Source organism: Corapipo altera, unplaced genomic scaffold (assembly GCF_003945725.1).
Source record: "Corapipo altera isolate COAL_440 unplaced genomic scaffold, ASM394572v1 152, whole genome shotgun sequence".
NCBI lineage: Eukaryota > Metazoa > Chordata > Aves > Passeriformes > Pipridae > Corapipo > Corapipo altera.
In genome coordinates this window covers 129,633-150,344 of record NW_020885088.1, presented here as the reverse complement: position 1 = coordinate 150,344, position 20,712 = coordinate 129,633, and the positions used below count along the sequence as shown (strand labels likewise).

At 51.2% G+C, this 20,712-nt stretch overlaps 1 protein-coding gene across 1 annotated transcript in view; it reads left to right on the top strand.

Annotated features, from left to right (window-relative positions):
* PTH1R (parathyroid hormone 1 receptor) overlaps nucleotides 1-13,445 on the top strand; it is a 99,824-nt gene extending 86,379 nt beyond the window's left edge. Inside the window, exons 8-13 of the mRNA XM_027669553.1 lie at nucleotides 2,426-2,486; nucleotides 3,924-3,990; nucleotides 7,044-7,138; nucleotides 9,948-10,089; nucleotides 11,825-11,866; nucleotides 12,880-13,445. Coding sequence (XP_027525354.1) covers nucleotides 2,426-2,486; nucleotides 3,924-3,990; nucleotides 7,044-7,138; nucleotides 9,948-10,089; nucleotides 11,825-11,866; nucleotides 12,880-13,242 — 770 coding nt within the window. The 3' untranslated portion in view covers nucleotides 13,243-13,445. The remainder of the gene's footprint in view (nucleotides 1-2,425; nucleotides 2,487-3,923; nucleotides 3,991-7,043; nucleotides 7,139-9,947; nucleotides 10,090-11,824; nucleotides 11,867-12,879) is intronic.
* The last annotated feature ends 7,267 nt before the right edge of the window (nucleotides 13,446-20,712 follow it).

Below are 20,712 nucleotides of genomic sequence, written 5' to 3'. Positions count from 1 at the left end.
GCAGGGGTCAGGTATTTTCCCTGCAGTGCCCCCAATCCCAGGGATTGCCGAGCAGGGTGCATTCCTTACAAATGTGGCTTTGTAGGCAGAGCTGGGCCTGAGTGGGGCCCTGTGTTTAATTATTTATGCTTTCTTATATTACTGCTGCCTTTGGAGGTGCCAGCCCAGAGAAGGCCCCCGTTGTCCCCACGAGGAGCAGACAGACATCCCCTGCTCCACCCCCGGCCCAGGAAAGCGCCCGTGGTCAGGAAAGCCTTTAAGCACCCTAATGAGACTTAAGTGCATGCTGAAAGTTAAGCCTGGCCTTATTCCTGCCCAGCCCCAAGGAGCTTAGGCTGTGAACAGCATATTTACAGTCCCCGGTGATAAATGTCGCCTTTATTTATTTTTTAATATTTTATTTTTTATTTTTTTTTTGCACCTGAAAGGGCCTGTTCTTCCCGATTTGTGGAAGCTACTGTGGATTCGATCCTGCCTTTTAAGGGAAGCCAGTAGGGGACTCAGTTGTACAAATAACTGGACCCTATAAAAATAAATAGAAGGTTGCATTTGGATATTGGGGAATTTTTTTCTTGAGGATGATGATGCCCCAGTGTAGCTGTGCTGAACTAAGGATGGTTCATTTGGGAGCAAACCTTTGGCTGCAGCATTTTGGGAGCGTTGCCCTAAATTTGAGCATTTCTGGGCTTCAGGCAGCAAGTCTGGCACACTTTGAACAGAGCTGCTGAGCCATCCAGCCCTGAGCTGGGAGAAATGGGCTGAGCCTGACTCCAGATCCCCTCTCACTGCTGGGAAGGAAGGGAGAAAATGCCTTGGGAAAGGGGTGCTGCACAAAGCCATTGGAATCATAGAATCCCAGAATGGTTTGGGTTTAAAGAGACCTTAAAAATGATTTAGTTCCCACCCCCTGCCATGGGCAGGGACACCTTCCACTAGCCCAGGTTGCTCCAACCTGGCCTTGGACACTTCCAGGGATCCAGGGGCAGCCACAGCTTCTCTGAGAATTCCATTCCAGCCCCTCCCCACCCTCACAGCAAAGAATTCCTTCCTAATATCCCACCTAAATTTATCCTCCTTCGGCTTAAAACCATTTCCCTGTGTCCTGTCCCTCCATCCCTTGTCCCCAGTCCCTCTCCAGCTCTCCTGGAGCCCCTTTACGCCCTGCAAGGGGCTCTGGAGTCTCCCTGGAGCCTTCTCTTCTCCAGGTGATCCCCTCCCCAGCTCTCCCAGCCTGTGTCCATGGGAGAATTCTCTGCTTCCAGTGGAATGAGTGGGATAAATCAGGTCTCAGTCCCTCCTTCATGCACTGCAGGCTGTGTGTCTGGAAAGCAGTGACAGAGGAAAAGCACAGCAGGACCTGAGGATTTATCCTGTCAAATCCATGACCCATTTCAGGCCCAGAGCAGCTGTTTCTCTCCCAAACATCCATCAGGAGGCAGGTTCAGCCTGGATCACTCCTGGCCAGCAGGTTGGAAAAGCAAAGTGTCGTGTTTTGCAAGGCAGGAGGGTTCAGTAAGGTGGACGTGTCCAAACCGTGGCATTTACCTTCCAGAAATCGTTCCCTGCCACTGGCTGTTCACCATTTGGGCTTCAGGAGAGGGCTGGGATGGAGATCAAGGAACCACAGAATCGTTTAGGTTGGAAAGGACCTTTAAGACCATCCAGCCCAACCATCCCCAGCACTGCCAAGGCCACCACTGACCATGTCCCCAAGTGCCACATCCACAGGGCTTTGAAATCCCTCCAGGGATGGGGACTCCACCCTGTGCCAGGGCTGGGCAGCCCTTCCCAGGACAAATTTTCCCAGTATCCAAACCTGACCCTCCCCTGGCACAGCTGAGGCCGTTCCCTCTCCTCCTGTCCCTTGTTCCCTGGCAGCAGAGCCCGACCCCCCCCAGCTCCCCCCTCCTGTCAGGGAGTTGCAGAGCCAGAAGGTCCCCCCTGAGCCTCCTTTTCTCCAGGCTGAGCCCCCCCAGCTCCCTCAGCTGCTCCTGCTGCTCCAGCCCCTTCCCAGCTCCCTTCCCTTCCCTGGACACACTCCAGCCCCTCAATGCCCATCTTGACATGAGGGATCCAAAACTGAGGGTGCTCCTCAGTGTTGACCCCTCATCTCACACCAGACCTTATTTAGTCCACTCTCTGCACCATTCCCACTTCCAAGGCATCTTCCCTGGCTACAGAAGACAGTGAGGACAAGACACAGAATTCCCAAACACTTCCTTCTCACACCAGACACCCCCTTGGCAGATTGTCCTTCTTGTCTTGAGGGGCCCAAAACTGAACCAGATCAGATCTTAGATGTGAGAGGTGAGCCTTTCCCAGCCTGAATATTGGAAAACTGCTCCTGTGCCCTTCCTCTACCCCCCTCCACCCGGATTTTTGGAGTCAAATCCCCCTTCTGACCCCTGCCCTGTGTTCCTTGCAGGCCTCCCAGCTGTATTTGTCACAGCGTGGGCCAGCGTGAGAGCCACTCTCGCCGACACAGAGTAAGTCCCACTGAATTTTCTGCTCTTCCTTTCACTTGTGAAGCTTCTGTGGGGCCTGTGGGCGAATTCCAAGGGAAAAGGGAACCAGGTAAAGCCAGAAGTCAACTATGGAGTTATGGAACTCTTGAGGGAGGGGTGTGGGAGGGTTGTTATGGCAAGGAAGGATAAAGGTTCCTAACTTTCACTTGGTTCTCTGTGATTTGCCATGAAATGGGAACACCTGCAGCTGTTATCCCTGGGGATAAGAGGGATCATTTCCCAGCTAGGCAGGGACAAGGTCTTTGAAGTCCTGGATGAACAGGAAGGGATTTGGGACACGGCAGGTTCAGCACAGCCAGAGGAGGTTTGGTGTTGGGGAGGGGGTGAAGGTGGAACTCCTCCACACAGGACACGTGGATCCCAGGATCCCCGGAATATTTGGGTTGGGAGGGACCTTAAAGCTCATCCATTTCCACCCCCTGCCATGGGCAGGGACACCTCCCACTATCCCAGGCCCCATCCAACCCAGCCTTCCCCCCTAAAGCCCAGGTCTGACCACACAGCAGGTTCCATCTGCCACCATCTGCCCCGAGGAGCATGGGGGTCCCCAGGAAACATCCCAAATGGCTTTGCCTGGGAAGACACTGCTTTCCAAGTGGGATTTCAGCTCCAGGTTTGGAAGGATGGGTTAGCAGAGCTGCTGAAGTGCGTGGAATCATTCCAAGGGGTTATCACAGGGTGGTGGTTGGGGTTGGAAGGGATCTTTAAAGGGCATCCAGCCCAAGCCCCCTGCCAGGAGCAGGGACACAGCAGGGACACAGCAGGGATCCAGGACTCCAAGGGGCCTACAAGAAAGCTGGAGAGGAACTTCATCAGGAACTGTAGTGACAGGACAAGGGGGAAAGACCAGCTTCAAAGAGTATCTTTAGATAAGAGTTTAGGGAGGAATTCCTGGCTGGGAGGGTGGGAAGGCCCTGGTACAGGATTCCCAGAGAAGCTGTGGCTGCCCCTGGATCCCTGGAAGTGTCCAAGGTCAGGTTGGAGCAACCTGGGCTAGTGGAAGGTGTCCCTGCCCATGGCAGGGGGTGGAACTCAATGATCTTTAATGTCCCTTCCAACCCAAACCATTCTGGGATTCCATGTTCCTAAGTCATGAGCCAGGAAAGGGGGATTACTCCAGTTTTTTTCCTGGTAAGGAGGTGAAGAAGAAGTGGAAAAGGGTTGGTTCCTGCCTGGAGGGGGCAGATCTTCCTGACTGTGGAAAGGAAGGGAGAGCACAAACCACCCCTGCCATGGCTTTGGAGCAGGAGAAGGGCCATTCCAAACCCACCAAGGTCCTTCCACCACACCAGGCTCTGGAGGAACCCCCCCTGCCAGGGGGGATTTATCCCAGGAGACACTGGATCCGTTGCTCTCCATCCCCTCTGATTTCCTGACGGAACATCCATCTCTCCTCAGGTGTTGGGACTTGAGTGCTGGAAATTTAAAATGGATTATTCAGGTGCCCATCCTGGCAGCTATCGTGGTGAGTACCCACTCCTGGTAGGAGAGGCAGTGCCTGTGGTGGGATGGGAAGAGCTGAGCCAGGATTCCCTACTCTAATAATTAATAACAATCTACCCTTAATAATGTGGAGTCTTTACATATCCAATTTAAGGGCCTTATTTTTGACCTGCCTGGAAGTTTGACAGTTTGACAGCACAGGGCTTTGAGAGACTTCAAGTTTTGCTCAGGAGAGAAAAATTCCACTTTTCTGACCCTAAAATCCAACATTCAAACCAGTATTTCCAAGCCATACCATACTGGGAGCTCTCAGGGGTCATTCTGACCACCAGTGGGAAGAACTGGAATCTGGGGGCTGGAGCTGGAGCAAATCTTTTCTCCAACAGTGTTTCAGTGTCATCAAATTGTTCCAGACTCATCTTTGCTGAGCTGATGAAAAGCTTGGGAAGCCTCCGAGATGGGGAGGGAAGTGAAGCCATCCCAGCTGTGATGGGACACCTGATGGGGGGTTATTCCAACCCCTCCCAGGAGCCAGAGGGGACAGAAAGGATCTAGGGATCTTCTCCAGACCCAGGGCTGAGCTCTCCAAAGCCAGAGAGCTCGTTATAAAATGGGATTATCTGCACAAGGGGAATCCAGGGGCGGTTTTGTGTTTGCCTGAGCAGTGTCCCAATGGGGTGGAGAACCTGCTTTCCCAGATTTCCTTAATTCCCCTTGAACTGAGGTGAGTGAGGTGTTCGGGCTTTTGTTGGGGTGGGCTCAATTTCTCCCCTTTGGTGGAAATTCTCCCCAATTCCTTCTGCACCTTGGAAGAAACAGATCCCCCCCCCAGCCCACAACGTGGTCACCAGGAGTGAAACAGTGGGATGGAGAAGCAAGTTCAGATGGTTCAAGGGGATGAATTCCAGCAACCCCCTCACATTTCATTTAAAGCCCAATTAGCAGAGCAGAAAGAGCCCCGTTGAGGCTGAGCCCTGTGCAAATGCTGCTGCTGCAGGAGGCTGTTTGCAAAGGCAACCATTTATCCTGCAAACAGATTCTGTGGCTTGTTTCTGGTTCACTTCTGTGGGTTCAGTTTGTTCACTTTGCTGCTTTCTCAATTCCCTCACTGGCTGCTCAGATGTTGCTGCACTGAGTTGTGCGTTTGCTGGATGTACTTGCAGAGAATTTGGAGGCTGAGGGGCTTAAAATCCTTCTCTCCTCTCCTGACTTTGATGTTATTCCGCTGCCTGGATTTCTTTTAAGATTTAGCACGGTTCAGGAAATCAGGGGAGTTTCCCTTCTAATTGTGGTGAGGTTGGACATCTTTGATTTAGCCAGAACAAGATCCCACTTTGGAGCCTTTGAAGCCAAAAACACTCATATGAGAAATAAATCCTGCTGGGAGTTTTATTCCCTTTGGGACTGGTTTCCAATGGAAAGGAATTATCTGCTCCCAGGCTCTGCCTGGGGGTCTGTCCATCCCTCCCTCACAACTCCCGTGCCAGGCACTAAATCCCAACCAAAGGGAACTCTGGGTGTTAAATTCCCACAAAATGGTCAAACAGACACAGGAAAGAAATTTTCCTGGTGGCCCTTCAAGAGAAAGGGTGTGGCAGGAGCTTTCTCCCTCTCTTCCAGAGGGGAACTCGTCAAAAATGAACTTGCACCTCATTAAAGGCGAAGGAATCCAACCCCAGGAGACAAAGCTGTGGCAAAACCAGGCCCTGCTCATTCAGCAGCTCAGGGAAGTCCTTGTAACAGCAAGGATAATTATCCATTGGAACAGCTTCCTAAGGGTTGTGGTGGGATCTCTGTCACGGAAACCCCAGGAGAGCCAGATCTGCTCTGAAAACGGGGAGGTCTCCTGGGCTGGGCTGTGCCAGAGATCAAACCAGAGGGTGACAAATGGTCCCTCCTGGCACGAACTTCCAAGCCTGTGTGGTTGTTTGGTTCCTTGAAACGCTGCTCCAGGGGCATCTGGGAGGTCAAATGACTGCTGGGAGCTTCCAGAGGAATTCCCAGGCCTGGGAACACGGATGTGCCCGGCGCAGTCCCATGGTGGGGCTGCATCAGTGCCATGAAGGGGGTTGGCTGGGCCAGCTGCAGGTGGAATCCAGGGCAACTAGCCCCTGAAGAGCTCCAAAAACCCGAAAATCTCTGGAATGTCAACCTGGTTTTCATCTCCTTTAAGGAGCCAGGAGATGTTTTGCCATTCAGTTTTGCCGTGTGAGCCACCAGGAGCACGTTCCTGGAGGGCAAGGTTGGATTCACAGGGTCATTAAGGCTGGAGAAGTTCTCTGAGGTTGAGCCCAACCATTCCCAGCACTGCCAAGGCCACCACTGAGCACGTCCCCAAGTGCCACCTCCACAGGGTTCTTAAATCCCTCCGGGGACGGGGATCCCACCACCTCCCTGAGCAGCTATTCCAAGGCGTGACCATCTGGATTAGCTTGATTGGGCAGTTAACCACGAGCTGGGTTCATAGGTGTGTCTCCCAGCATCAGAAGCAGATATTCCTCCCTGGTTGTCCTGGTGTGACCCACACCCAGCCCCTCTCCAGGGAAGAGCCAGGGGTGAAGCCCAGCAGAAGTTTGACAGTCCCATTGCTCTTCATCTGTCACCTCCACTCAGGTCCACTCTGTGTCTCCATCACGGTGCATTTGGCTTGTTCTCCTTTCATTTTCCACGTGGAAACGTGGAAGGGCATCCTACCAATGCTCCTGGGAAGGTTTGAATCTCAGCTGGGCTGCGAGAGAAAATTATAACTTCATTTGGGTCTTTTCCCGGGAGTTGCCCAGTTTCCAGGTGCCTGCTGGGCTGGCTGGCTCAGATTTGGGGGTTTTCCATGCGAGATGTCCTCCCCTTGTCAGAGAAAGCCATTCCTTTCTCTCTCCTGAGGGTAAACCCTGATAAAATCCCACCAAACAGATCATTCCCGGGAAGCTCATCCCTTCCTTCCTCCACAGCCACTGCCTTGACTCCCCCAGGGGAACGAACCAACTAAACACCTCTGCCACCACCTGGATGTGTGTTTTTTAACAGCTCTCCTTTCTTTGTTGTTTTTTTTTTTTGTTTTTCTTTTTGTCCTTGCAGGTAAATTTTATTCTTTTTATCAATATTATCAGAGTCCTCGCCACCAAACTACGGGAGACGAACGCGGGGAGGTGCGACTCGAGACAACAGTACAGGTGGGTCACGGGGCCTCTCCACTGCAAAATCCATGCTAGAAAGGGATTAATTAACTAATTAACTAATTAACTGACACTATTGACATTTGCCAAGCTTGTTTACCTCAGGGAGAAAAAAGTGGGATCTGGTCATACAGTGTAAGAGGAATGTGAATTTTAGAGTTGATTTTCCGTATTTTCCTTTAAGTACACTAATTTTCCTATAAGTAAACTAATTTTCCCTCTTTCTTCTTTGCACACACCCTCTGTCTTCTTCCCTGTGCAGTTACTGTGGTTCAGCAGCTGGGGGTTATAATTCAGATTTGTGACTGATATTTCTCAGGAGTTTTTGCAGAATGTAATTCTTCGATCAGATTTAGTGGTTTTGCTGATATTTTCAGAGGATTTATTATTTTTTTCTTTTTTTTGCTAAAGATGTATTTTTAACATCAAGACTTTATTTAGTGACTAGTGAAATGCCACATGGGTAGCTAATTTTTTTTTTTTGTCACCTCTCAGATAAAGAAAAGACCATGTATTAACATTTTCTGTGATGTTCTCGGAGTCTTGATACGTTATTTTCCCCAAGCTTGTTGGGAAAACTCTCATCTCACACGCTGTGAACAAAAAAAGACTGGAATATTTTGTGAGGGTAATTCTGTCACCTCCACGGACTGATTCTGTGGTGTACATGTGGCTGTTCAACCTCTGGCTACACCTTTAATTGAGGAAAAGTGTAGCTATAAAGTTAAATTTTAGAAGGTGGTAGGAGCATATCAGCCTTGCCAACCATCCGTACTGCTGTCAAACTTGGTTTGGAATCCAGACTAGCAAAGGCAGTTCCATCCATGGTTCCCAACAAAAGTAACCTGGATCATCTGCAGTTTTTGGAGTGAGGACAAAGCCCTCCGTTCACCCCCCTGGCTTCAGAGGAAGCCCGGGGTGAGCAGTTCCCAGGGTCTGCAGCCACCTCAAACAGGGTGGGGAGGATTTTGTCCCCCAAGTCTGGTGCTGCAGAACGAGTCAACAGTTTAAACATCTCCTCAGCCCTTCCAGCCCAACCTGGAGGACCTGCCTTGTAGGTTAGAGAGGAATTCAAACTCTTCAGCCGGTGTAGAAGTGACTGTGCTGCTCTTGAGCCAAGAGTGCAGAAATTAAAGCCTTTTTTATGCTGTTGAAGCCCCTAAAACGTGTATCCGTTGCCTCATTTCCATTTATTTCCCTCCTGTGCTTTGTGAAATTTGGTCTGTCTCTTAAATCTGCCCTTCAGCGGGTTTTTGGTGCCTTTGCTGAGATGACCAAGACATTCCTACCTCTTTGCTGGCGTTCCCTTGTTTGTTGTGTTGTGTTTTCCCGTGTTCCGCCAGCTCTTCTCTCCTGATAATTTGGGTTTATTTGCAGCGTGGTCAGAACCAGACGGAACAAACAGATTGCTGAGACGCCTCTGGTGCTTGAGAGCTCCCAGGGCTTCCCAGAACATCCAGGACTGACCAACATGACCCATGGAAAGGGGGGAGAGCAGAGTGATCGGGGCTGCAAACCATGAGCTCGTTGCTGCCGCCTCCCCCTCCGAACCCCTCACGTTTCCTTGGAGGCAGGAAAGGACATTTTGGCAGGAAAACACCTCTCCATTTTTTTTTATTTTTTTTTTTTTTGCTGCCCTGTCAGGGCTCTGATTTATCTGTTTATTTACTTCTCCCTGGCTGAAAGTCGCTGTTAATCATGGTTTGGATGAGGCTTTCTCCTTCGGAAGTGTCCAGTTCCCTCGGGGGTTTGCAGTTGCTGGACAGAGGCCCTACCAGCCCTTTCTGGGGGGGGGGGGTTTGCCCCTGTCAAGAATTGCTGCTCCTGGTGACCTGCTGGAACTCTTGGCAGAGGGTTCAACCCTTCAATTAATGTCACTGATTCCCCAAGGAACAAACCCAGCCAAGTGCTTGGGTTGCGTGGAGCCTCCCCCCAGTCCCCAGAACGTGCTGAGATTCAGCTGCTTCTTTAGCAGGAGGTTTTCCAAATGATCTTGCAGCCCAGAGCACCTCCTGGGGATGTCCACCTTCCAACCCCACAGGGCACTGTCCTCTTCCCTCGGATAGCTGGAATAACTCTGATGCCAAATGCACTTCCCTCTCCACCAGCCCTGCCACTGACCCAGGGGGGATGTCCATGGTGTGCCTCAACAAGCAGGAAAATTGAGATTGGAGGTGCCCTCTGGAGATCACCCAGTCCAACCCACCCTGCTCAACCTCCTGCAGGTTGTGTAGGACCATGTCCAGGTATAAAATGAAGGAGAACATCCTTTATGGACAAGGATTTAATGCCAGTCAGGGGCTGAGAGGAAGGAGAACATCCTTTAGGGACAAGGATTTGATGCCAGTCAGGGGCTGAGGTGAAGGAGAACATCCTTTATGAACAAGGATTTGATGACAGGGACTGAGTGAAGGAAAACATCCTTTACAGACAAGGATTTGATGCCAGTCAGGGACTGAGGAAAAGGAGAACATCCTTTCTGGACAAGGATTTGATGCCAGTCAGGGGCTGAGGGCTGGAAGAGCAGCACACATTCTTTTCCAGCCACCCTCCCACCCTCCACCCATGATCCTGGAGAAAGTCTGAGGCTGGAAAAGACCCTTCTTTGCCTTCACCTTCAGCAGCATCCCCTGGGAGGGGGTTGAGGTGGCCCATCAGGACAGGGGTTGTCTCACGAGCCATAAGAGAAGCAACAGCTTGAAATTCCAGGTGGCCCCAATTCCCGTGGGAACAGGAGCTGTCCAAGCCTAACCAGGGCTCATGTTCCCCCCCTCCACTAATCCCCTCTCTTTTCCTGTCCCCACAGGAAGCTGCTGAAATCTACCCTCGTCCTTATGCCTCTGTTTGGAGTTCACTATATTGTTTTCATGGCTATGCCATACACAGACGTGTCAGGGATTCTTTGGCAAGTTCAAATGCACTATGAAATGCTGTTCAACTCTTTCCAGGTACTGACACTGGGGAATTATGGGGGGGGAACCACGAGGATTTCCATGGGGAGAAGGGGGAAATGGGAGTGGAAGTTGTCTCTGGAAGCAGAGCTGCTTTTACAATACACAGTGATTGACAGTATTTGAATAGATATAATTTTATAATGTAAATATTATAATAATCTTTATAATATAAAGATTATAAAATATTTGAAAATATTTTCTCTTTTCAAAGCACGCTATTTATGTTATTTGTATTTATAAAGGCTCAGTGTGTCCAACAAAAAAAAATGGTCCTGTTGAAAGGTAACTTTGCCCCACAAAATAAACCCCTTTAGACCCAGGTGAGACACGAGCTGGTGGAGATCCACAGAGATGTTGTTTCAAATTACCTTCCAATTTTCCTGCCCCAAGTTGTCTTTCAGTGCTGAGTGGATTCCTCAGTTCTTGGAAAAAAGGGAGGTTTAGTTTTAGGAATGGTCCTATGGAAGACACAGCAGCAGGAATTAGCAACTCTGCAAGAGAGCAGCATTTGATCATCACTGAGAGGTTGACTTTTGGCTCTCCTGTGGTCATGGGTGACCAGAGTGGATGATGAAAGGTGGACAGAGGGTCCAGGGAAATTGGCAGGGAGTTGGAGCCCACACCTGCATTCCTATGCTTCCACAGTTCCTGCTGGATGGGATAAAACACTCAGCAAGAGCTGGGGGAAGTGTTGACCAACCCAAAGGTGTGGGGGGTTTGCTTCCAGCTGGATTCCTTCGCTGGTCTCACTCAGCCAGTTCTGCTCCAGTCACAGCCAGAGCTGGCAAAGTCCCCTCAGGACCATCTTCCACCCTCCAGGAGCATCAACCACACATAAAACACTGGGAATTACACCCAGGAAATTCCTAAACACCTGCAGCAAGGCAGAACTCCCCATGCTCCCAGGCCCCACCACCAGCCCAGAAGCCCTGCAGAAGATCCAAAAATAGCCCTGCTCACTAAACTGTGGCCCAGAGGGTCACAGGGTCCCAGGAGGGGTCTGGCTGGGAGGGACCACAGTGGGGCATCTGGTGCCACCTCCCTGCCCCAGCAGGGCCATCCCAGAGCACGTGGCACAGGATTGTGTCCTGATGGTTCTGGAACATCCCCAGGGAGGAGACTCCACACCCTGCCCGGACAATCTGTTCAGTGCTCGGTCACCGCACAGGAACAAGTTCTTCCTCGTGTCCAGGTGGAACTTCCCGGGCATCAGTTCCTGCCCGTTCCTGCTGTGCCACTGCTGGGCCCCCCCAGCAGAGCCTGGTCCATCCTCTGCCCCCTCCCTGCAGCCCCTGACGGACACTGGGGAGGTCCCCTCTCAGTGTCCCCTCTGGAGGCTGAACAGCCCCAGCTCCCTCAGCCTGTCCTGGTCACAGAGATGCTCCATCCCTTCAGCACCTCCGCAGGAGAATTATTTTCCAGGAGCTCCCTGTCCCTGCTGTGCTGAGGAGCCCAAACTGGACCCAGCATCCAGATGGGCCTCCCCAGGGCTGAGCAGAGGGGCAGGATCCCCTCCCTGACCTGCTGGGAACACTCTTCCCAATGCACCCCACCCCTATACCCCACGTCCTCCCTGTCCCCCAGGACCCCCAGGTCTACTGTGCCAATTTTATACTGCAAATTCTGAGTGTTGCTCCTTCCAGACGAACCCCAGGGGTGAAAAGAGCAGGAAAGAGAAGCTCCCACGCAGCCAAATCCCCACTAACACATTGGTTTTTCTTCCTTTCAGGGATTTTTTGTTGCCATCATATACTGTTTTTGCAATGGAGAGGTAAGTCACCGACATCCTCGGGATTCCCCTCCCCTTTTAGGGTAGTTCCACACACAGGTGGATGAACATCAGCACCTCCTCACTCCTTAGAGTGCCCCAGCCCTTTTTGGCACTCCAAAGTCTCTCAGGTCCCACTTTTGTTGGTCTGAGACACCCAGGTCAATATGTCCCCAAAAATGACCTGCTGGAAGTACCTAATGGACATCAAAATGTGGGGGGTTTATCATTTCCCAGCACCAGGGCTGGTTAGTGCTGCTCAAGTTCAGCTCTGTGGCAGGAAGAAAAGTGGATTGATGGAGTAGCTGCCTGACCAGAAAACTCTTTGGATTGTCCAGGGCCTTTTGACCTTTTTTTTTTCCTATTTCCAGAGCAATATCCTTTGATTTCTTCATTTCAATTAATTCCCTCCATTGCTGCAGATTAAGGAACTAGATGGGAAAGGACTTTCACGGACTGGCATAAAGCTGGTTTGTCCTAAATTTGGAGATTTTAAGGGGAAATGTAACTTCAAATATGAAGACTAAAACAAGGCAAAATCTGTACCATGAGGGGAATTCATCTCATCCCAGCTTTAGCCATCTGGTTTAGATTCAGTCTAAAGCAGTCTCAGTCTAAAGTAATAGATTAATTCTAAAATAGCTAACTCCTTCCTAGGGGAATTTCTGGGCACTCGGGTGCCTCTGGAGGTTGTTCATCCCATTTTTCCTTGATTTCATGGTACATGAGGGGATTCTCTCCTGGGTTTGCTCTTGGACAGAGTTCACCCCCATTTTCAGCCAGATGTTTCCAGCCACTGAAGCTTCCCAGCACCAAATATTCCACGTGGAAAGGGGGGATTTAACGTGAATTTGCTGTTCCTTCCAATCCCAGAGAATCACTGACTCTCCTGAGCTGGAAGGGACCCACAAGGATCATCAAAACCCCACTCCCCCTCCAGAGTTTCCCACCCCCTCCTTCCTGCCCCTCTCTCCTCCCTCTCACGCTTGTTTTTTTTCCCCTGCCTTTTCCACCAGGTCCAAGCAGAAATCAAGAAGTCATGGAGCAGGTGGACTTTAGCCCTTGACTTTAAAAGGAAAGCACGAAGTGGGAGCACAACCTACAGCTATGGACCAATGGTGTCCCACACCAGCATCACAAATGTAGCCACAAGAGGAGCGCTTGCCCTCCATCTCAACACGAGACTTATCCCAGGGACCCTCAACGGACACCGGAATTTGCCAGGTTACGTGAAAAACGGCTCCATTTCCGAGAATTCCATGCCCTCCTCCGGGCCGGAGCAGTACAACAAGGATGAGGAATATCTCAACGGCTCCGGCCTTTACGACGGGGACAGACCCACGGCGCTCGTGGAGGAGGAGAGAGAGACAGTGATGTAAAGGGAGGAGGGGGAAAACAAGCAAAAAAAAAGAAGCCAAAGGATGGAAAAAGGTTCCTGGAGAGCATTTAGTGGGTGACGGAACATCGGGCCGCGCGTGGAATGCCGAGGGTTTCCATGGAGTTTCCCTGTTCCGTGGAACCCCGGAGGTTAAGTTATGTGGGAGAAACAAGCAGGGCCACCAAGGTGGATCCCAGCCCTGGACTCAGTGATCCACCAGTGTCCCTGGTGTTCCCGGGACCACAGAGACACCGGGAGCTGCCCAAGGAGGGCTGGGAAGCACCCCGGGGGCCCTCGGAGCTCTCGGAGAGCGCAGGCGGCCGAGGAGGACGGGAGGCTCCCCGGGGGCTCACAGGGAGGGTGCAGTGCCATCACCTCGAGGGGGTGCATCCACCCCAGGCAGCCCCCCCCTTTCAGTCTAGTTTGCCCTCTGCCCACAGGGCCTGCCTGGCATCACCCCCAGGGTGGGCACTCGGCCCAAGGTCCTGCTCCCTCCAACCCGTCACGCGTCGTCCTTCCCTCGGGGAATCTCCTCGGCAAAGTGCTCTGGGGGCTGGGGAGGGTTCGCAGCTCGGGGCTGAGGGATCCAGGCAGAAAACTCTCCTTCCTCTCCCCGAGTCCCGGTAGCAAGACAGGAACCAGTGGGAATTCAGGATGGAAAATGTGGTTCTCAGAATACGCGACGTTTCCGTTCTTCCAGACGCAGCAGAGATGGAGAGGGGCCTTCCAAGGGCAGGGAATTCATAGATGGGGGGAGGGGGTTGTGGCTAAAATCAGTTCAGAGGGGACCTAACTCAGCCCTCCCTTTTTGGGGAGCTCATGGAAAAAAGCTTCACTTCATATTTAAACCTCTAAATTGCTCCTCATTCTGTTCCCTGAAAATCCCGATCTGTTGAATCATAAAATCCCAGGATGCTTTGGGTTGGAAGGGACATTAAAGATCATCCAGTGCCACCCCCTGCCATGGGCAGGGACACCTTCCACTCTCTCAGGTTGCTCCACCCTAGCCTGGAACACTTTCAGGGATGGGGCAGTCATGGCTTCCCTGGACAACTGGTCCAAACCCTCCTGAGGAGAAAGACTCCATCAGTCTTCTGCCTGTATCCCTCAGAAGCACAAACTGTGGGATACAGCCAGACAAACCCACCTTCATGACATCCAAAGGCACATTTGATGGATAAAAGCACAGGGATTGCTCCTGGGTGGTCACCTTCTTCTGAGCTTCCCTGTTCTTTGTGTTTTGGTCCCACACAACTGGACAGCAGGTCACACTTTTAGTTGGGGTCAACTCCAACCAAAGGAACTGTCTTTGCCTGGAGATACTGAGATGAGGAGATCCTACTGTGGGTGCCTCCAAAGGGAATGGCACAAGGAAATGTCTCCTTCCTTCAGGAGAGGGAGACCAGGAGGGTTTTGTCCCTGGGCAGTTTCCCTCGTTGGTGCTTTGGCAGAGTGTCCCCAGGGCTTGTTCCCTGATTGATCTCCAGCAGCAATGAAGGGCTGAAGTCCTGTTGGCCACCAGTGAGTTGTGCTGGGGCTGATCCTCCAGGGAAGGGACTCTGCCTGATCCCAGCCATGATGCAGAACTGGTCAGGAGGGAGAAATTAGGAACAGCCACCAAAATTCCCATTGCAGCAAGTTCAGCTGAGCCAACCTGGCCCCTCTTTCCAGCCTCTGTCCCACCATCACCATTCCTTTGCTCCAGTCCAAGACTCAGCTCCTCAGGGGGCTTTTTGTCCTCATTTCTTCCTTTCCTTTTTGGCAGGATTCTGGGAACTGAAGCATTTTGACCCCTTTTACTCCAATGGAATAGGAAAGAGGTATTGGGGAAGTGTGGGAAGGTGAGGAAAATGGGAGAACCTGCTCTCTCTGTTCTGATCCTGTGATATAATTGTTGGGTCATATCAGCCAGAACTCCTGAGGTGCATCCAGTCCATGCAAACAGCTGGTCTGCAGAGGGAAATGAAGGGCTGACTTCCCCCAAACTCTGAAGGAAGGCAGGAAGAAGAGCTGGAATCTTGACCTGCGTCCCACAGCTCCTTCAACAACCTCCCAGCTTGGGCCTGAGCAAAGCCCAGGGAAATCAAGGGGAAAACCTCCTCCCTTGGACATCTCTGAGCTCGGGATTCAGACCTGCTGGGGAAGGTGGGGGCTGAGCAGGTCATGAATCATGGAACCATGGAATCATTGGGGTTGGAAAAGCCCTCCAAGGTCCCTGAGTCCTCCCTGTGCCCGATACCCACGTTGTCCCCCAGCCCAGAGCACTGAGTGCCACATCCAGGCCTTCCTGGGACACCTCCAGGGCTGGGCACTCCCAACCTCCCTGGGCAGCCCCTGCCAAGGCCTGACCACCCTTTCCAGGAAGAAATTCCAGCTGATGTCCAACCTGAGCCTCCCCTGGCCCAGCTGGAGGCCGCTTCCCCTTGTCCTGTCAAAGAGCTCTTTAAAAGCCAGGATTAATTTGTGATGTTCTTGTCCTGTTTCACAAGGTTTAAAGGAGTCAAATCCCATCACAGCCATTTCCCACCAAATGGCAGCTGTTGACATGTAAATTTTCAACGACTGATCTCTTTTCATGCTCTCCCATTCTGCCCTTCCCGTTTTTTCTCACTCAAAAAAAAAAAAAAAAAAAGGGTTATCATTTCACCGCCAGAACAAAGGAAAAAAAGACCAAAAAACCTCCAAGCAGTGACTCAGTGTTTGCTTGTGTTTGTCACTGAGAACTCAGGATTAAGAAGGTGTTTGACAATCACTCAGCACAGCTCAAGGAATTATCAAAAGCCATGAAATTATTTATAAACAAATACAACCCCCTCATCAAACCCAGCCCTCGCTGCAATGAGTTTGGCACTGGGTTATTCAGAATAAATGTCTAAAAACTCCTGTTGGACACAGATAAATTTACAGGCATGAAGGATGTACAGAGGAAGAAATAATTTATTTTAAGCCTTTTTTAAATGCGAATCATGAATAAGAGATTTTTTGGGGGGGAGTGGAGGGGGTTATGTGAATAAACAATATTCCTGCAAAAATTGAGGGAGTGCTGATACCAAACCAAGGGGAAAAGTGACATCCAGGCACGGCAGAACACGTTTGTCAAAGCCTGTTCCTGCCATTCCTGGGCTGATCCCAAACTCCTGTTTTGAGGGTTTGGATCAGGACTATCAACTAGAGATCCAAGGTCATCCTTCCCTGATTTTAGTGAGGAAAAAATCAGATCTGTGGCATCTCAAAACAGAGAATAAACCCCAATTCATGGCTGGGATTTGCTCTGGAAGGAGGAGCAGAGGGCAGAGCCTTTGGGTTCAGAGCATCCCCTTCCCTCCCCTTCCCTTCCCTCCCTCCAGGAGCTGAGAACATTCCTCAAGGAGAGTTTCTCCCCATCCAAAGGTCTGGGTCCACCTGAGGGGACAGTTCCCCTCCCCTCTGATTTCCCAAAAGGCCTCAGGAAGCAGAAACACGGAGAGCTGAGGATGGATTTTCACGATTCATCCGGTGACCAAACCCTGCAGCCACCTCAGGGTTTGTGCCCATCCCGGGTCACATCCAACGTGGGATCCTGGAGCAGAGAGAGCCTTGGGGGTGGGGGGCAGCAAACGTGTCATGGAATCACCATCCTGGAATCAGCCTGGAATGGTTTGGGTTGGAAGGGACCTTAAAGGCCATCTCATCCATGGGCAGGGACACTTTCCCCCAGCCCAGGTCGCTCCAGCCTGGCAAAGACAGGCAAAAAGACTTCCTGAGGTTCATCCCAAGGAGGAGGCAAAGGTGCAGAGGAGCTGCTGGCCTGGATTTTCCCAGTTCCCCTCCTCCCTGGTGTCAGATTTGTGCCCCTTTTCCTCTCACCCTGCAGAACCCCTGGCATTACCCAGGAGTCCTGCAGTCCCTCTCACCTCTCCAGGCCTGCTGGGCTGGCACAGAACTCATGGATTCATGGAATCTCCCTGCCCATCTTTTGGATGAGTGTCCTCCAGCCCCGCCAAGTTGTTGGGATCAGATGGGAATCCCACCCTGGAGAGTTCATCTCCTTTTGCCTCCCACCCACAGCACCACAACCTCCTGTTCCTCCGGAGTCCTTTCCCCTTGAACTCCCTCTTTTCCAGATGGGCACAGAGCTCTCAAATCCTCCTCAGCCTTTTATTTCTTCAGGAGGATTTTTGGCAGCAGTTTGGTCCTTTCTGCTTCGCAGACAAATGTTTTTACACCTCCTCTCCCCTGCTTGGTCTTGGTTCAGATGAGATCATGTCTTGTCCTATTCCCCACCATTCCTCAGCTCTGCTGCCTCTTGTCTGATATATTTTGGAGCCAAGAGTTCACAAAGGTCTCCCAAAATCCAATTCTTCAGCCAGGGATTGGCTCTGTTTATCTGTTTATGGGCAATCAGCTGAAGGTCATGGAACATCCACAGCGCTGGGAAGAATTTCCCACTTTTTAAACTATAAACACACACGAAGAGGGAAGATCTCCAAATTTTTCTTCCTGTTTACTGTCTTGTCAAACTCAATATCTGGATTAAAACTTTTCACTTCAGGTTCTGATGGATCAAAAAGTTAAGAAACCTCATTTATAGGTTGGGTTCTCCTTTTTTTTTTTCTTCCCACTGACTGATTTTTCTGCACTTTCCACCTCAAAAGCTTCAAGACTGATTGATGAGCAGAGGGATCAATCCATCCCCTGACACTCCTGATCCTCTCACCGGGGTCAGTGGCTCTCACCTGAGACAGGATTGCACGAAATGAGAGGAATCACTTGAGGAGTGAGATGTTTAGGAATCTGTGAAGCCTTTCCAGATGTTCTTGTTGGTGGATGTTGGGTTTTTCCACCCCTTGGTGCCCCTGAGTTTGGTGCAAACCAACCTGCCGTGGGAAATCGTGGCTCACATCCCCTCTTTCTTCACTTCTCTGACAACCTTCGGGCTGGAAGGGGAAGCAAAGGGCACAGAGAGCAAGGAAAACACCCCCTGCCTTTCCCCCAGCCCTGGTTGGTACTGATTGGCACACAGAGAATCGAGTCACCTCAGGTGGGATGTGCCCCATGGCAGGGGCACAGCTTCAGCTCCTGCTGAGAAACACTGGAGAGAGTGCCAGGCTGGGCTGGGCTGGGCTCCCTCCCAGCACCCAGGGCTCCAGCTGGCACAGGAATTACTTCTGTCCAGGGCATCAGCTGGCACAGGAACCACTTCTGTCCTGATCAGCCTCCTCTGCCACTGCCACACACTGCAGCACTTTGCCAGGGATTGCCAGGGATTTTCCTTTTATTTTCTTCCCCTTTTCTTCTCCATTCCTTTTCTTCCCCTTTTCTTCCCCATTCTTTTTCTTCCCCTGTCCTTCCCCATTCCTTTTCCTGCCCTGTCCTTCCCCATTCCTTTTCCTGCCCTGTCCTTCCCCATTCCTTTTCCTGCCCTGTCCTTCCCCATTCCTTTTCCTACCCTGTCCTTCCCCATTCCTTTTCTTCCCCCCTTTCCTTTTCTTCTCCTTTCTTTCCCTTCCCTGCTCCCTTCCCTTTTCTTCCCCTTTCCTTCTCCATTCCCTTTCCTTTTCTTCCCGTTCCCTTCCCTCATCCTTTCCCTTCCCTTATCCCTTCCCTTCCCTCTTTTCTCTCCTTCTTCCATGTGAACCCAGACCCACCAAGTTTTCCCACTGTCTCCAGCCAGCCCCACCCCACCCAAAGTTCAAAACAACACCACCATTTGGCCAGGATTTGGGAGACAAGGTGGGGGGGGGGAAAGCATCACAGGGAGGGAGCATTAAAAGAAATATCAAAAGAGGTTCCTGTGAAACCTTTCCCAGGAGCAGGGAAAGGTTTGCAAACCTTGGCCCGGGATTTCATCCTCCAGCTGAACTCAAAGATCTCGAGTCAGTTTGACCTGCAGAGTTGGCACAACCTTCCCTTTCTCTGGTTCCCCATTCAATATTCCTGGGTCACTCCATAATCTCACCTGCTCGTGCAGCTCCTGCATCTTGGTCCAGGTTGGAGCTGCTAATCCCGGAGGTCTTTTCCAATCCAACCAATCCCCTAATTCCATGATTAGCCTGATGAACTTTGTCCTCCTTCAGAACAGATTTCCAGGACTTTGGGGCAGGGAAGAGCTGGAAATGAGCTGAGGGTTTGGCAGGGCCCAGGAACAAGAGGAGAAGTTGTGGAAGAGCTGCCCCTGATGATCGGGGTGATGAGGGAACCTCATAAACCTGCTGCTTTTCAAGCAGATCTATTATTGCCTAATTAGGAGTTCTCCTGATTAGGGGAGTCTTGAGTCAGCAAATGGGAGGGTGTAACAGTGTCACTACAACTTTCTCTTCTCCTTCACCCCCACTGGCACTTTTCCCTTTTATCTCACCTGAAAAAAAGTGGTAAATTAGAACAAACTCAGCTTGAGAACCCGGAATGTGCATCCATTTGGGATGAAATCCTGACCCCGGGAAAATCAACCCCCAGATAAATAAATGTCTGTGGATTTCCATGGAGTGGGTTTCACCTGTAAATTCCACACAGGAAAAGGGCAACGACTGAAATAAATTTAAATAAATCAACTCCTCGTTCTCCAAACCTTCCCGGTATTTCAGGGTGGCTTTTTCCTTTGGATCAAGAGCACGGCAGGAGCCCAAAGCAGAGATCCAGAGGTAGGAGATGGTCTGAGGGGCAGTTTCCTCTCCTGAAATGCTTCAGGAGTGACAACATCATTTTGTATTGGGAGCAGTGGGGATTTAGGAGGTGAGAGACACTTGGCCAGAAAAAGGCACGGGATTAAAATGTTTGGGATGGGTGGGATTAGTGTGAGGCAGGTTTCCAAAATGCCTGGGGTTACATCCACTGAAATAGAGCTGCAATGGGCACTGGAAAGGACTGAACTGAAGGGCGTCCTCCAGGCAGGGGTGCCCAAAACAGGAGACAGAGCAATGACCTCACCAGAGAAGCTGCATCTGTTTAAACCAGAGCTTTCCAACAGCCACGAGCCCTCCTAAACCTGGAGCTGAGCCTTTCCAGCCAGGCCAAGCTTTACCTTGCTCTTTTGCCTCTGTCTGAATTAAATTATTCTCCCTTGAGGGCTGCAGGGAAGGAGGAATTATAGAATCCTGGGATGGTCTGGGTTGGGAAGGGACCATAAATCCCATCCAGTCCCAACTTCTTCCTCGGGCAGGGACACCTCCCACAGAGAGGGGGCTCCAGCCCCATCCTGGAACAAGGCATTTGTTGGGAGATATTTGGAAGGACAGGCTGTAGGAGGTGGAGCTGGTGGGAGAGGGAAGTCTGTTGGTGGCAGAAGAGGAAGGACAGGCACAGCCAAAGGCATCCCCAATCCCAGCCCCAACCCCAGCCCCAATCCCACCCCCGTGTTCCAAAGTGCTTTGTCAACCTCTTCCCATGAGCTGAGGAGACAAACCTGCTGCTAAAACCCATCCCTTCATCCCAGCAGCTTCAGGGGGGCCCAGCCATGGTGGGCACCAGAACTGGTGGGATCTGGGCATTGGGA